This window comes from Fringilla coelebs (genome assembly GCF_963513975.1).
Source record: "Fringilla coelebs genome assembly, chromosome: 3".
Taxonomy (NCBI): Eukaryota; Metazoa; Chordata; class Aves; order Passeriformes; family Fringillidae; genus Fringilla; species Fringilla coelebs.
This window is the reverse complement of record NC_140030.1, coordinates 69,586,489-69,603,194: the sequence shown is the minus strand read 5'-3', so window position 1 is coordinate 69,603,194 and position 16,706 is coordinate 69,586,489. Positions and strand designations below refer to the sequence as shown.

At 35.0% G+C, this 16,706-nt stretch overlaps 1 protein-coding gene across 6 annotated transcripts in view; it reads left to right on the top strand.

The window, feature by feature from the left end:
* RYR2 (ryanodine receptor 2) overlaps positions 1–16,706 on the top strand; it is a 377,699-nt gene that overhangs the window by 174,725 nt on the left and 186,268 nt on the right. For all 6 annotated transcript variants that reach the window (XM_084203478.1, XM_084203479.1, XM_084203477.1 and 3 more), the window contains 3 exons: positions 7,531–7,605; positions 10,426–10,582; positions 16,525–16,689. In XM_084203478.1, coding sequence (XP_084059604.1) covers positions 7,531–7,605; positions 10,426–10,582; positions 16,525–16,689 — 397 coding nt within the window. The remainder of the gene's footprint in view (positions 1–7,530; positions 7,606–10,425; positions 10,583–16,524; positions 16,690–16,706) is intronic.

Below are 16,706 nucleotides of genomic sequence, written 5' to 3'. Positions count from 1 at the left end.
TATTTTGTCTTTCATTTCAGTTTAAGTTCTGTAACTTTTGCAAAAGTCATACAAAGGTATGATATGTTTGAAGTGCAATGATTCCATGTTATCCTGTCATTGCCTCTTGAAATAGTCTGATTGAAGACAGATTGTTGTGATTTTGTTTGGTTTGTTTTGCTCCAGCATACACCTGGAGAGCAGGTCTGCTCTACAGAATGACAGCATAAAGGAGCACTGGAAGTAACATCCCTGCTATGACTCACTAATTCCTCTATCTCACTTTTATTTTTCTGCAGAGGCTTCCTCTTTATGCCTTTTCAAATAGATAAACTATCAGACAATCCTAAAATAACAATTTTATTCTATAATGTCACCTGGTGTCTATTTCAGGGAATAAATAAATAGTTTAGACGTGAAGTATCCTCCTAGGCAGTGTCCAAAAATAACTATAGTTTTACTCCATTCTTAGAACATTGATAGAATTGCAAAAGATTTGAGTATAAAAGTGTTTCAAAGAATACCAGGAGTTCAAATTAAAGCACACATTTTCAGGATGTTTATGCTCTTGTACATATGAGAGCTGATATTCTCACTTAGCACAGTGGAGACCTATGAAGCAGTGACAGTGTATATACTGTCTTCATGATTACAGTACCTAACAAAGCTTCCTCTGAGTCAAGGTCATCCAAATCTACACTGGAAGAGGCCTACTACAGTGGCAGAAGGAGTCACATAAAAAGCTTATAAAATAATTTTCTGCGTCTCAATTCTTTTTCTGAGTCTGTTCCGTGTTTCCTTGCTTAATCACTGAGCTTGTGTGTCCCTCCATGTGGGCCTTAGATGTGGTACCGTGATCCCTAGAAGGTAGGGGGCACTCATTGGATTGTGGAAGAGGGACTTTGCTGTTGAGTCAGAAACTTCCTTAGGAAGCAGGTTCAAGTAGATGTTCCGTGAAGTTGCTAGATTAAGTTTGCTTTGTAATCAAAAAACATTCTGATTGAAAGCAGTGCAAATGGAGAGGTTTGTGGTGATATGATGGTTTACTTGATATTACAGTAGAGGAATACAGTGGCATTTTTTTTAAAATGCCACAGGCATGGTGAAAGACATCCTGGTAGTCTTCACTCACTGACCCAGCCAAAGAACAATAAAAGGAACAGATGAAAGACCAAGTACATGCATTTTCCCTAAATTAAATATAATTTGCTGCATATTCTAGTTAGGTTTGTTGCTGGTTTAAGGCAGCTGATTTAAGCCTTATGCCTAGGCTTAATATGTGTTTCTATTCTTCAATGTGTCTTAATTATGTCTAGCAAGCTAGACCAAAATTTGCAGAGTAGCTCTTTAAGTAAAATTTCAGAAGCATTTCCAGGTAGAGTGAAAAAAAGTTACAGTTATAGACAGACAAGAGAAGGCCTGGTATCATCAGTTTGGTGTTCTTATGGTGGTTACTTTGATTTCCATTTATCTTCAAAGCCAGGGGAAACTTCTGCAGCAGCACAGTAGCTGTGAATCCATATTTATCTTGATTCCTTTTCCTTCAATCTCTGTCTGCATGGTTTGTGATGTACATCCCATCATAGGAGCTGATATAAGCAGTTTGTCAGTAAGAATGAGGCAAACCTACCATGGTTTCCTTCATCTATGTATGTGTTTTAAATTTAAATAAAGCATTGCATAGTCTTCCTTTACCACCTTTCCCCTCCAGTTTCATAGAGGAGAAATTTTTAAATAATTTTTAATACTACTTTTTTTTTTGGTTGGAGGGTTATATATGATTATCCAGCAGAAAATTTAAATCACTTTTTGTATTACAGGTACCTTGAAATGGTCTTTACTTTCCTTTGACATCTTTTCCTGTAAAATTGTGACTCCTTTTTTTTTTCTTTTTTTAAACCTGTTGTTTGGTAATTATAATATTGAGTCTTCATTTTGAATTTATAATATCAAAGGAATGAATACATTTATTTTAATTATGATGAGAGTTGGTCTTTAGAGCATGTATATATTAAAGTGCTAATGTGAAGTTGCTTTCCATTGGTTCAATCTCTGAAAAAAAATTAAAAATATTCATAATAAGTTTATCACAATTTAATCAGTCAGCAGTTCCCTGCCCCCCTTTCTTTTTGCAGTTCAATTAAGTGGAATTATTTTACATTGTTGACATGGTTGTGTTATGTGTGTTATTTTTAGTTTCCTGTAGAAATGTCAGCTGGTAATTAATACAGGCATGACTGTAGAGTTTTGGATTGCTTTCTCGTATTGGGGGGATATGTTTTGTAGTTGGGTTGGTTTTTTTTTTGTTGTTGTTTTTCTGTGATTTTTTTTTTTTTCACAGATGTCCCCAAAAAAGCTAATGACAGGTAGAAGTAGAACTATGTAATCAAAATAACATGGTGGATTTTTATTTTTTGTTTGGGTTGTGGGGCTTGCTGTTGATTATACCACCATCATTCATATCCTTTTAGAACTTAAATACTTCACAGAAGTAGGACCATGATAGTCATCGTTCTCAGTCTAGAAAAGAACTATGAGTGTTTCTACTGCAATTAATTTGCATTTTGATTTGCAATATGTGCTTTAAAGTGATGGCTGCAGTGCAATTTGGACCCTTCAGAAATATTTCATTATGGAAAGCAATTACCTGTGACAGAGAAAAAAGTGCTCCTGGCTTTTCCAAGTGTCATTTGGGCTGGAGCAGATTCCAGTTTCTCAAACCATCCATTCAGAATAGGCCTTCGTGAGAGAATGGATAAATGTAGCCCAATTTCAGAAGCAATTTTACCATTTCTGCCTTTGAGACGTCGGGTGAAACATATTATGTTAAGGCTTTTGTAAATTACATTGAACACTTAGTCTCAGGAATGGACAGGTTTTTAAAGTGATGGTCAAAATCAGTATGACTTAGCTAATCCCTTTTTTATTTTCCATGCCATTCTCTGACACCTTGTCTTACGGCACAGTGCACTAATGAAGTCTCTTGTACCTCAGCAAATTTGGGATTCAGCATGTGTGGAGCATGATTTATGACTGAAATGTGAACTCAGAAAGTTTTCAATCAGCATAAGTCAATAATCTTTCCCCTGCACTCCAAACAACCCTTAAGCCTTGAATAATGATGGCTGTGCTTTTAAAAATTTTTTTGAAAACATACATAGAGATCTTTACTGACCGATTTTTCAAACTAAAACCAGACTCGCCTGTCACTGAGAGGAGTGGAAAAATTTCTTTCACTTGAACTTTGACATCTTATTTGGATTTACTCATTTGTGTGTGATCCAGGTACACTATTATTCTTTATATTGCCCTGGTTCATTCCAAGCAAGTGAGATTTGTTCAATTATTTTCTAGGAACTTAGGATTTGCAGTTTCTTCAACCAGTTACTTCAGCAGTATCGCAACACTGTCATTTAATGTAATTTCTTTTAATCTAATTTAATTCCCATTTGTAGTGAGCGAGTTTTCAGTGAAATGATTGCCCTTTCTCTGCTGAACAATACTTTAATAAGAATATAAATTCAATAATGGTTCTCCAGGGGGGTTGACACATGGTAGTCTATTTTGAACCTGTGTAATTAATTCATTATTGAAATTAAAGATGATAGATTCAGATATGGAGCTTTCTTTTTGAGGTTTGCTGTCTCTTTGCCCCTGCATCCCCTCTTGAAAAGCAGGACGAGAGTGCTGAGAAGGAGCCGGGTAGAGCCGGACCTGGCCCGACAGGGCACTGGTGCTGTCCGTGGTGCTGCACGCACAACCCGGACCCAGGGAGACAAATGCCGTGTCCACTCCAAGCTCTGGTTTGGATTAAGGCGAATTAAATAGATGAACAACATTGTCAGGAAAAGGATGGTGTTTTAAATTAAGCTTGCAGTCATAGGTCAGACCAAAAAATGGCTTAATTACACCAATTTATTAACTAGATGAAGGTTAATAATACAAATTTACTGAAAAGTCTCAAAGGTTCTGAATTGCTTATAGATATTTTTTTTTTGAAATTAAGGTGGTTAATATCCTTAATCTATACATGTAGAATATATGGATAAAATTCATTGGAAAAAATAGAAAAAAAAGTCACAAAATGATGTGGTGGGTATGGCTCTGAAGATGCAAAGTATCCCAAGCTTTGAGGAAAACAAAGCCTCATAGATTCTTGTCCACTCTTTTTTTTTTATCATGTCATTGTAAATCTGTAGTAAATCTAGATAGTCGGAGAATTTTTGTGCGTTACTTTGTCATTAAAAGCAATGTTTCATTTGACCTAGCAGTACCAATACCTGATTAGACCTACTAGTATCAGCTTCTGGAAAAATTCAAGTGTTTTGAGCCATCCTTCTTTTCAGCACTGGACCGTCATCAGGAGTATATAAAAGAAAATGAGGTGCATGCCATCAAATCATGATATACAGAGCAAGTACTAAGGAACTTGGTTTGAGCAATCTCAGAGCAGTTTACTACATTTAATTTTATGAAAAGTACTAAAAGGGAACTTCCAATTCCTTAGCATAAAAACTTTTGAGATGGTCTGGGTTATAAACTTATTCATCTTTGGGATGATGTTCAGCATGCATGCTGTTATGGTAAAGGCAAAGTAACTCGCCCTTCATTGAAGAAATCTTTTATTCAAAATATTCTTTTATTCTTCTTTTCTAAATCATCTTTTCTATAGCAAAGACAGTATCTAGTCAAAACCGTAAGAGCTTACACTGTATTCTAATGCTTTGTGCTTTTTTTTTTCTTTTGTAGCATGTATCTTCTTTCCTGTTCTTTCAAAGTATTGCCACTTCATCCTTTATTCTAGTTTTCAGGCTTCTCCTTTTGCTTCCTTGCAGGGATCTTGTATCCCTAGCCCTCCAGTCACCAGTTCTCTTTCAGTCCTCTTCCAGATTGCTGTAGCTTGTTCTTATGCTAAGGCTCAGCTTCTGCCTCTTTGGCTTTTGTCTTTAGAGTTCTGTATTCCCTCTCTTGCTGCCATACCTGGTTCTTCATATGGAACTAACAGGCAACCCTAGAATCATTTTTATTTCCTCTAGTAAACAAGTCATATGTTTTTATTTAGGATTTCTTCTATCTCTTTCTCATTTTTTCTTATATGACCATTCTAAGACTGATAGCTCCCCTTTGAAGGAAGAGAGAAAAAAATAATGGATAGACAGTCATGTAAAAGTAAACTACTTCATCCATGAGAAGTCAGTCTTTTAAGGTTGAAATGGGAGGTTTTTTAGATCTTTGGTGTTACACTGACCCAACAACTATATGTAATCCAAAATTAGCTTCAAAAGGATAATCAGACTGAGAAACTGGTGACAGCTTTGGGATTTCCATTGTGAGAAAGAGCTTAATCTCTGAAAGGTAAAAAGGTACCAACTTAAGAATGAAACATTATTATGAATTTAGACCTTTGGTTCCACCCAATTTTTCATATAATGAGTGACTTGAAAACTGCTGAATAAAATTTAATTTCACATTATGCAATATGCAAGTGCAAGGATTTCAAATGCATTTTTGTGAGTGCAGTTCATGTTGAAATAAGCCAGGATCTAATCAGAATGCTTCAGCTTTGAATAAAACCAACAACCCCCACCCAAGCTGCCCAAACAAACATCCCACAGCCTCCCATTCCCAATGCAAACCCACCAGCCAGGGTGACATCTTATCTGTTATTCTTCAGATGTTGCCGCATAAATCCAGTCTTGGTCTGTTAGCTGCAGAAGAGGAATTTGAACAAATATCTGAAGTGCAAAAAGAATATCTGAAAAATATCAGCAGAAAAATAGCTGAGTTCAAGGTTGTTTAGCAATTACATTTTACTGTAAATTTCAATTAAAAATGAGATTGCCTTTGAATTTCATTTCCTTTAGTGAGAAGGAAATGAGGAGACTTGCTAATACTTGCTAGCTGCTCCTAGCATCACAAACCATTGCAGCAAATGGCTGAGATAATACTTAGAGAAAATAGTGGATATAAGGTCAAGGGGTGAATATTGTACATATTAATATCCATCTGTAACTTCTTGCTACGTGGAACACGTGCCGTAGTTTCTATTTATACCTGAGTCATGAATGTTCAGTGTTTCTGATTCTGTAATTGTAGTGAGATGTATTTATTTTGTGTTTGCACTAATTTTTTCTCTTGTATGATTCATCTTCATTCTTTCACAATATCTGGGAGTGTTTATTTCCATAACAGTTCATTCAAAGAGGAATTTTAGCACATATACAGTTTCATGCATGCTTAACAGTCCTGAGAAACATTTTATTTCTTTTGGTTTTGAACCATTTCTTTCAGTGCTGGGTTTTCCTCTCTGTTAAACATTCAGTCCTTCTGTATTGTATCCACAGGAGGACTTGGAAAGGTAAAGCCTAGTAAGTAGCATGCACTTGATTCCAAAACTGTAGTTGTGAAAAATTGCTTTTAGCAAAGAATGGGGAATGCCTACAGTTTTATTATTAATATTTCCTTAAGTTATGCTGCTGATTATTTTTGGTGGTGCCCGATCTTGACTGAAGTTCAAAGCATTTACTCAAAACATTAGCTCTTCCAGGATCTATAAAACTAGGCCATTGTTTGGTAGTCTTCTCTGACATGCTTGATCTGATAAGCAGAGTGACATCACTCCTTTGCTTAAGTGACTCTTTTATGTATTTTCCCAAAGGAAAGGCCTCGGCTTTTAAATTGTGTCCATGTCATAGGGCAGAAATATAGGCACAGGCAGTACACAATCCAAAGAATGGCTCCCTAAATTTAGACTGGCAATGCTAACTTTCCTTAGTGTTTGAAGCAAAACAGGGTTATCTGCTCAGGGCTTTTGGTAGCCATAGGTCTTAACCATGTTTACATCTAGTATAGATCACTTGTCTGTGCGTAGAATAATGGAGAAAAAAAAAATCTATCTTTTTTAGGCTTAATTGTTGTTTTTCTAGAGATACTTTAATTTCTGGTTATATCCAGGAATTAGAGAGGTCATTACATATAAAAGTTTGTAAATAGGAAGCTGTTAACATCTGAGATGTGTGAAGACTGTGTCAGTGTGGTTGCTGTTATATCGTGGGTGTTTATGGTATTAAAATAAAGTGCTAAATAAGTACATATTCAAAATTCAGTGTAATAAGTGCAGTTATTTTAAAACTATAAGCTCTGAAAAAAACACTACCTTTCCTGGGAGATACATGCAGCGCTCACACATCTTAATCATTACTTGATACTCAGTTTTTGTTAGAATCTAGAAATGTTGTAATTATCAGGTTTTTGGTACTGTTTTTTCCCCTGGATTCTTTATCCTTAAAACACTAGGAAAAATGTCTAAGCAAATGCTGTATGAACCTAGTTAGTATGACTGTTACAATTATGCATGCTAAGGACAATTAAAACAAAATTTAAAGAACCAAATCTGAAGGTTTAATTGACGAGACTGGGTTTTGAATATAATAACCTTTGAATCTGACAAATGCAATAATTGTTTTGACAATCCTAAAATGAGAGATGAACAAACACATATGATGATGAATTCTGCTGAACATTTAGTCTGTGCCATTGCTTGGTTTTCAGAACTGTCCATTATGAAGGTGGTGCTGTGTCCATTCATGCTCGTTCCCTTTGGCGACTAGAGACTCTAAGAGTTGCGTAAGTAAAATCTGTCTTGGAAAAAGAAGAATGTTTGGCAGGAGAGTATGTGTTTTGATTATTTTTTAAAGTTGTTATAGCTGTCACTGAATTCAGAGTTTACATTTTTAGCACATAAATGACAAAAACAGGACCAGTTTCCTTAAAATAAAAATCACTTGTGACACTCCTCCCCCAGCTTCTTTAAGTCATTTGGAAGACTTTAAAAAAAAATTAAAAGAAAAAATTCCATCATGCATTATTGGAAGTGTTGGAATAATACTAAGGAATTGTGCCTTGTTTGTTAAGGTAATTGCAGTGTAAAACTGCATTTAAATCATATTAAGATATGTGCTTATGATAAAGTTTCTAGTGAGGAATAAATGATTGCTCTTTAGAGATTAAATCAGAGAAGCTTATGAAAAGGTTACATTGCAATGATGCTGTTTTCTCTTTGTGCATTTATTAATAGGATGACATTAAATGTCAGTGATAGAGCAGTGAGATTTTTCCTTTGGACTAAAAGGGACCTTGAGACAGTGATGACAACAATGAAACTGTGGGAGGATCTCTGGCTTTTTGCTTTTTCCATGGCATTTACTTCCCTAAGCAGCACACGAGTAACATGGGGATTCAACTAATGAGAGGTTTCTGTTATGACCATCATATATATCCCTTTGACAGGCATTGTATACCAACTTTTGAAGGGTAAACACTTGAACATACATGACTGAAAGAAATTGTAAGAACTGTCAAAACAATTATTATAAAGGGAATGGTTATCTTTCTTCTTAAAAACCAGGATTTTCTTACCAGGAAAAAAAGAAGCAAATAAAATCCCAAGAATAACACACTCTCTCTATACTTCCCTCACCAACCTATTTTCCAGTATGATACTCTAATTGCTATTTGCATTCAGTGCTGAATTGCAGTCCATTAATATTCAGGCAAATGCTTCAATTTGTAGCTTTGAGTATGCATGCCTGAAGTTCTCAATCAGTGGTAGTCCTTCCCACAATGACTGCAGATATAATTCTGTGTAAATTTTACATGTTTCTAAAGGAACAAGTTTTTTTTTTCAACTCTGTTCATTAGTAGAGATGTCTCATAAAAATTGCCTGGGCAGTCTACATGGACAGATGCCCTTGGGATGCCCTGCCATGGGACACCAAATACTATTGCTCAGCATTGCTTTCTTTCCCAAAAGGTGCCAGAGTTCATGCTCACACACTGCAAAAAATATTTTTAGTAGTCAGAAATGGCTTCACAAGATACTTCCTGCTCAAAAGCCTTTTTTTCTAAGTGCACATGAACTGGTATTTTTCCTATCCTGCAGGCATGAACTAGAAGCATGGTTCAATTATGCTACCTTTTTTTTTTTTTTTTTTGTGGTCTGTAGCTCTTGGAGCCAAAAGAATATTGAATTGACAAGAGAAAAGGTAGCTCCCTAGCATGACCTGTAATATAAAAGGTGCAGAACCGATGTAATTTACCAGACTTGGCAACACAATAGCTGAGATTCATGACCTGACATTTTACTGACTAGAGAAACAGAAGTTATGCTAGAACACTGGACTCAGATGTCCTTTTGTGGAGTATATGGACTTTGCTGTGCAGAAGACAGAAAAAGATAAATGTGTTTCTAAGATATAAAGCTTCCCTATTTCCTTCTACCCCAAAGCTCCCTCAATTTAAACAGAAGAGATTCTAGATTAAAAAAAATAGTTGAGGGCAAAAACCTTTTTATTCTTTTGTTCTCTTTAAAACCAGTAACTATAAAGATTTAGAATTTTAATCACTAAAGTGTAATAAATCCTGTTACAAAAAAGAAGCATTTTAAAAAATGAACTTTGAAAGTGTTTGCCAAATTGGTTATGCATACTTTGCATCCAGTATGGCCAACTCTAAAGGAGGCAGATTTAAACAAGTGCATCTGTGTGTCAGGGAAAATGAAAATGATTTTAAGTTAAACCTGTGTAAGTACTAACTTAAGGGAATTTCAGACTTCTGTGTGGATACATACAAGAACATATACATAGATATACAGAAGAAATACATGATTTCCTCTCCAAAATGCAGCATTCACATACATCTGAAGTGCAAACTTTTGCAGATATATAACTGAAGAAAATTCTGTGAAGACTAGAAAAAGTTGTGAACGTTTTCCAATCTGAAAAGCCTTTGTGAAGTACATACTCCTTAGTAACCCCTACACAAGTTCAGGAATTAAACAGGAAGAGCAGCAGGGCTTAATTTTCAGTTTACAGCAAGAAGTTGGAAAGCTGTGACCTGTACTTTAAGGTGAATAATTTTTGGGGAGCTTAGATAGGCTTTGCCTTTCTTCCTTCTATAGAATATGAAGAACCTGAGCCGTATTTTGCTTAGTAACTTTTTATATTTATTTTATGAAGTTTCCTGGTTTTTTTTCAGGCATTTTATTTTGCACAACATTTAAAGTGTGCTTAAAATCTGCTGACTGCTAAAAGATCTCTGGGAGAGGGAAGAATGGCAGCTGCTGGTAGCTGAAATGTTGGAGAGGGAACTGGCAGATCTAAACTCTTTGTGCACAACATAAGCCTCCTTTTGTGTAGGCGGTCTGTACCTTCTCTCAAGAGGAATTCAGTCTGAACAAAGACAGCTTGTGCAAAGGAAGACCTTAAGATTATTTATTAGAATAGTTTTATTTGGGATAATCACGAAGTAGCCACTATTGGGCTGATAATCCAACATGGGAGTTTTATATTTTGTAGCAACTAGTTGGCAACATATTTTACTTTAAAATATTATTGCCAGTAGTTAAAAAAAAAATTGAAATAAATGTTTCTTTATGGACTCTCTTAGGTGGAGTGGAAGCCACATTAGATGGGGACAGCCATTCAGGCTAAGACATATAACAACAGGAAAATATTTAAGTCTCCTGGATGACAAGAGTCTTCTTCTTACAGACAAAGAGAAGGCAGATGTAAAATCTACAGCATTCTGTTTTCGGTCTTCCAAGGTATGGAATCAGCGCAGCATTAATATTACTAGTAATAATTCCAATCTCTTTAGAAAGCAAGAGTTAAGATACTTTCTATTTGTTGTGATTGCATTAATTATTGAAATTTTAAAAATTCCAAAATAGAGTATATTCAATAACTAGAAAGCTTCTTTTACCTTACACTGTCTATGTATTGTTACCTGGCTTTCTGTTTGTGTGTTTGCTTTTTTTCTTGTTAATATGTTGCTTTTTTGGGTTGGGGTTTTTCTGTACTGCTTTCCCACTTTTGAGCAGTATACTAATTTGTCATTTGTTGTTCTGATTAACATCTCTGCTGCTTTGCTGCTTATATCTGCTGTCTGACATAGGAAAATTGTATAATTTTGTGAGTTATTGAAATTAAATGGGAAATTCAGGTTTTCTCTCAGCAGATACTTTACTGTAGTCTAATATGAAGTTACCAGAGTTTGACTTTTCATTTTGACAGCTTCAATAAGCATTTTGAGTTTAAACCAGTACTTTTGTAGTGGGTAAATAATACTCTGATAAATCCTTAAATATCCTTTTTTCTCATACCTTTCATCTGTAGCATTTTGTTTGAAAATTTTCCAACAAAAATTTTGTTATTGTAAAAACTGTTTTCTAAAATACAAAGTAACAGTAAAGAGAATTATTCAATAACTTCTCTCTACCATTTAATTTATATATATTTTAATTATATGCCTGCTTGGGAAGATAAGAAAAGAAAGGATACCCAAAAGCAGGTATATAGCCTTTTGCAATTTGATAACAACGAACCTCTAATTTAAGGTGATGGTTTTGAGACCCAGACAATATATCTTTTTTGAAACCAATTAGAAAATCATAGAAATGATTAAATATTTTAGGACAATGCAGTGCAACCATATTGGGGATTTCCTGTTGCACTTGAAAAGCTTGAGGAGTATAATAATTCACTCACTGTTTTTTAAGATGGGATTGCTCCAAAAGGAGTGGAATAATATACTGTGCTGTACTGTTACATGGTTTATTTAGTCCAAAAAAATACTCAAAGGCTGGAATTTTTAGCAATAAAGAATGTCAGCTGTTGATATGGATAAGGTTGTTTGTCTCTATTTTCTATTTAGCGTATGCACATGTGCTTTGGAGACTAGGTGATGTTGTATTTGAAGCTTCTTCTTTTTATTCTTTTTTTTTCCAGCCTGAATTTGGAAGTCTCATTTGAAATTATTTTGAGATTTTATATTTTGAAATGGTTTTGTTCTGCCATGCTCAAAATGAAGGGTTAACATTTATTTTGTTTTTAGTGGTCAAACCTATCCTATGCTGAGCAGAGCAGAGACAAAAGGCTTTGGGGCAGGTAGAAACTTGTTATGGTAATCAATTCTTGATGTAATGAGAGGAATTTAAGAGGAGTATATAAACTAATCAGCACATGGCAAATGTAATCTTACTGCTGTTTAAATATGGATTTTCAAAGAAATTGGAAGTCTGGAAGATCATGTAAATTTTGTGGATATCAATATTAATTTTAATGAATTACTTACCTGGAGGGAATTACAGATATACCTCAGAGGAGGAGGAGTAAATGTTTTGCTGAAGATGAATTGAGTCTGGATGCATTTCTATGTCATGTGCTCTAGAATGACCCTGCTTAAGCAGGGAATTTGGACCAGATGACTCAACTGACCCATTCTGTGATTCAATCTCCTGCTCTGGACTTGTTACAGGAGAGTCATGTTTCACTTTATTAGGCTAGCAGCATTAAAAATTTTTAGGTGCCTTCCCTCTCTGGGAAAGACTATTAAAAAAAAAGATTTCAAATTATATGAGTGCTAGAAAGATTTCTGTAAAGAGGGTATGCAGACTTAATGTCTCTTTTCCTCTGAGTATGTTTGAAAAAACCATCCAAACTTTATATTGTTGCATGTACTTAGCACCCAAAAAAAATATTCATGGATAAGAGGGAGCTCCTAATCTTCTTTATTGAGTACAGAGCATAAAAACCTGTGGGTGTTTCAAGTGGCTTGGTCTTTCTTATTGAAATTTCATCCCTTTTCTTGCCACAGTCATAATTCTTCCTTGCAGTAGCTGGAAAGAAGTAGGAAGAATTGTGAATCTCCCACTTGTTACACAGTAGTAAGTTAGCTTTAAATAGGCAAAAACAAACAAGGGAGAGGAAAGTAGGGGATCAGTTCTTCATGTGAGTAGATAACGTCAATTTCTGTAGAAAAGCAGCTTTCATGTTTGCAGAGATGCTGCTGAAAATGTGACACCTGCAAATCTGAAGATTCACATGCAAGTATAGAGGCTCAACATTTATTTTTGTACCCTATTTTTGCAAGGGCGCGTAATCTTAAACATATTACCTTGCCAGTACTTTGTTTAAAGAATGGCCCAGAAGAGAACTAGGAAGCTAAACGGTTTTATTTGTTTGTTTTATTTCTTTTTTTGTGAAAGCTTGAAAATATCACAAAGTGTTACCAAACAGCACCCAGAAAGTAAGGGCTTTCTGAGGAGCTTAATTAACAGTCATTTAATTTTTCTTCCTGGTAATCAGCCTTTGTTCTCTGGTTATCATATATTACCCTAATAATTATCATTAAATGCAAAATACATTAGCCTTTCAAGAATCTGAAATTCAGAAAATTTTTTTTTTCTTTTTTTTTCCTCCAGTAGTTCTGCTTCATTCAGTATGGGATGTCCACAGATATTTACTATTTATTTCCCAAACATACAGGTCTTTTAATACACTTGTGTTTGTAGAGATCAAGTTTTGTGGATTTTTTTCTCTTCCATTTACTCAATATTGATTCTTTTTGATAAAAAAAATTGTTTTAATATCACTACTCCACTGAAATAAGGTAATTGTACCAATTTAGTAATGTTTGTACATTCTGTGCCAAGTCTGCTTTTCCTGTCTGTAGTCTTTTCCAGTGGTCAGGAACACATCAATTTTAATAAAATTTTATGGCTTGTATTTTGATGTCTTCAGATTTTTCTTTCTTCTTTTTTCTTCTAAAATATAATGGAACTTACATTAAATTAAAAAGCAGCCATAAACAATTTTCTTGCAGTTGGTGAGGTCTTAAAATATCCACAAAGACTATAGGTTTGGTTGGATGACAAGAGGTGAAGTTGAAAGGACAAGCTTTAATCAAGGCAATCCATTTTGGAATGTTATAAGGAATTAAACAGAAATGTTAGAGTGAAATAATGGTTAAGGTGAGGCTTCATAGAATAATTTTTCAACATTAGAATGAAATAATTTTTTAAAAGATATTGTTCATTTAGCCCACAAGAAAAGTGGGAAGATTGGCTTGTGCTCTTGTATGTGTGGAATAAACACTGTTTATAAAGAGAACAGCCTTCTGGAGAAAATCTGGCCTATTGTTCGATAGGCCTGTTCATTTCCAATGCATTCTTGTTTTGCATTTCTGAGATGGTTTAGAGACTGTTGCAAAACCCATTTGTTGCTGTTTCATCCAGTGTAATAAAAGAAGATTTTTGATCCTTGTTTAGACAAGGCTAGCATCTGAGAATGGGTGTAGATTACAAATAAAACTGAAGGTTTTCTTTGCAAAAATGCTGTAGGAAGAATTAGCAGATGGTTTGGTAATGGCAGGTTACATATGTGGTAAGAGCGTGGCTGGAAACTTGCACCATGTAATGTCTGTGCCAATGCACCATTGCTAATTAGTGACATGGTGATTTCTGATATTTTTCAGATCCTCATTTTCACTGATGAACTACTGTACTGTAGCTAATGAGATTGATTCATTGTATGTAGTTTTTCAACTACCTGCTGTTTATTGATGTGAACTGAGCACTCCATTCAAATCTTCCCCTTTATAAACAATTTGTGGTTCCTGTTCACTCCCACAAAAAGCTCAATATCTTGAAGGAATGGTGTAATGCCTGCTGCCCCCACATCATCCTCTAGTCTTTTGTTTCTCTCCTACATGTAATTCAACTTTGACACTATATAATAGCTTTCCTGGCTGCTATGTTTATTTTGCAGAGCTCATTTTAATGGGATTGATTTCAGTCTGGGCTTTAAACACACACACAGAGATAAATCAGTGAGAACAGAGATGTTCTTTGACAAATTGTTGGCACTGCAATTTTTATGCCAATTAAATTTAATTCTAATTGGAATGAAGATTTCAGTATCAACCCCCTTCACTTTCTGTTGCAGCCAGTAGATTTTTAACAAAGAACGCAAAAATATGTTAAATTAATAATCCCTCATTTTATTTACAGTGCTTTCTGAGAAAATTTGTGAATTCTTGTATTCACATCTAAAGAAATTAATTGTGAGACCTGAGAAAAAGAAAATCTTACTGTGAACACATACTTTGCTTCTACATTTTCTAGATAAAGAGAATTCAAAAAACTGGAGCTAGATCAGGATCTAATTTATTTTTTCCTGTATCATCATTTGTTTGCAATGCCATATTATAAGTAGCTTTTCAATTTCCAACTGTTACCTCATTCAGGTTATTTGTGCTAGCTTTTGAAAGAATTGAATACAACATTTAGAGAAATTATATGAGAAAATAATAGGTTAATAAGGAAATAGAGGCATGCAATAACTCTAATTGGCATCAGATTATTAATAAATCAATTACTACCATGTATCAATGGACAAGATTTTAATAAGAATTTCAGCACTTAAGAGGTGCTGAAAGTCATTTACTAGGTAGTGAAATTAACATCTGTAACCAGAAACAATCAGAAAACAAACTGAATTGGTGAATACATTATATCTGAAAATTTAATATTATGAAAGGGAATCATAAGAATTTCACCTCCGTATCATTGTACTTTTTTTTTTCAATTGCTTCAAAATGCCTTCATGACTGTAGGCTGAAAATCTAGTAACAGGACATTTCTCTTTACTTAAAAAATGCTTTAAAAAAACCTTTAAATTAGAGATTGCTGTCTGTTTGTATACAAACCCCAGTCTTTCTCAACTTTTATGTGAAACTGTCTTTCCACATTTTCAGGGCACATGTGTATGAAGTAATCATTCTTCTGGTCTTACCTAATGGTAGACAGGTAGAACAAGAAGTTGTTTTTGTCACACTATTTGGAACATTACTCTGAGTAGCTGCAGGAAGTTGCTGGTCATCTCCTGCTGATCAGGAGAAGCCCAGAATGTTGAAGCTGTAACTGGTTAAGGGGGTCATGTTGCATACAGAATGTACAGCCAAGAAGGTAAATCTGTCAGTTTAACTTTATGTGTTTGGAGAAAATAAATGGATGATCTGCCAGGAAGCAGGATGCATGGGCTGTTTGTCCATACAAGTCTGTTCAGAAGCGGTTTTTGCTTAGGAGAGCTAAGCAAAAAACTATTTGGGATACTACATTTCCTCTCCTGAAACAACTTCTGTTTCCACAAGACACCAGCTGGAATGACGTGCTGTCATGCCATTAATACTTTGCAGGTCGATCATGCAGAAATGGATTGCTTTTTTCAGGAAGTACTGAGCCCCTTGTTGGGCAGGGACAAGTTAAAGGCCATCTCTCAGTGATTGTTGGATGAAGCTCATCTTTTCCAGGCTGGAAAAAACCCCAAAAGCCCAAGAAAAGCTTGTGGAGGTTAATACCTTGTACATCTAGGGGAGTCAATATATCTGGGGTCGTTTTGCAAGCTCTTACGTTTCAATAACGACATGTACTGTCAATTATGATCCTAGTTCTTTCCTGTGCAGGTGAAATGAATGCACACAGCCTTTCAAGTATAACAGGCTGGGTTTTTAATGAGATTTCTCTTTGTGTTTAAAGTTTAAAGTCTAAAAGTTACACTTTCCCATTTTTTAGTAATAACTTTAAAGAACGATCTCTAATATTCTTTCAGGTCCTGTTCTGGATAATTTCCTAATATTTAATTTTTTTAATGCAACTATTAACAGCTTGATTATAAAAAAATGTGTAAACATTCTTTTCTTCATCAGGAAAAGTTGGACATAGGGACAAGAAAGGAGGTGGATGGAATGGGAGCACCCGAAATAAAGTATGGCGATTCAATATGCTTCATACAACATGTAGATACAGGCTTGTGGCTCACGTACCAGTCTGCTGATGCAAAGTCTGTAAGGATGGGTTCTCTGCAGCGAAAGGTAAGGCTGTAAACAGG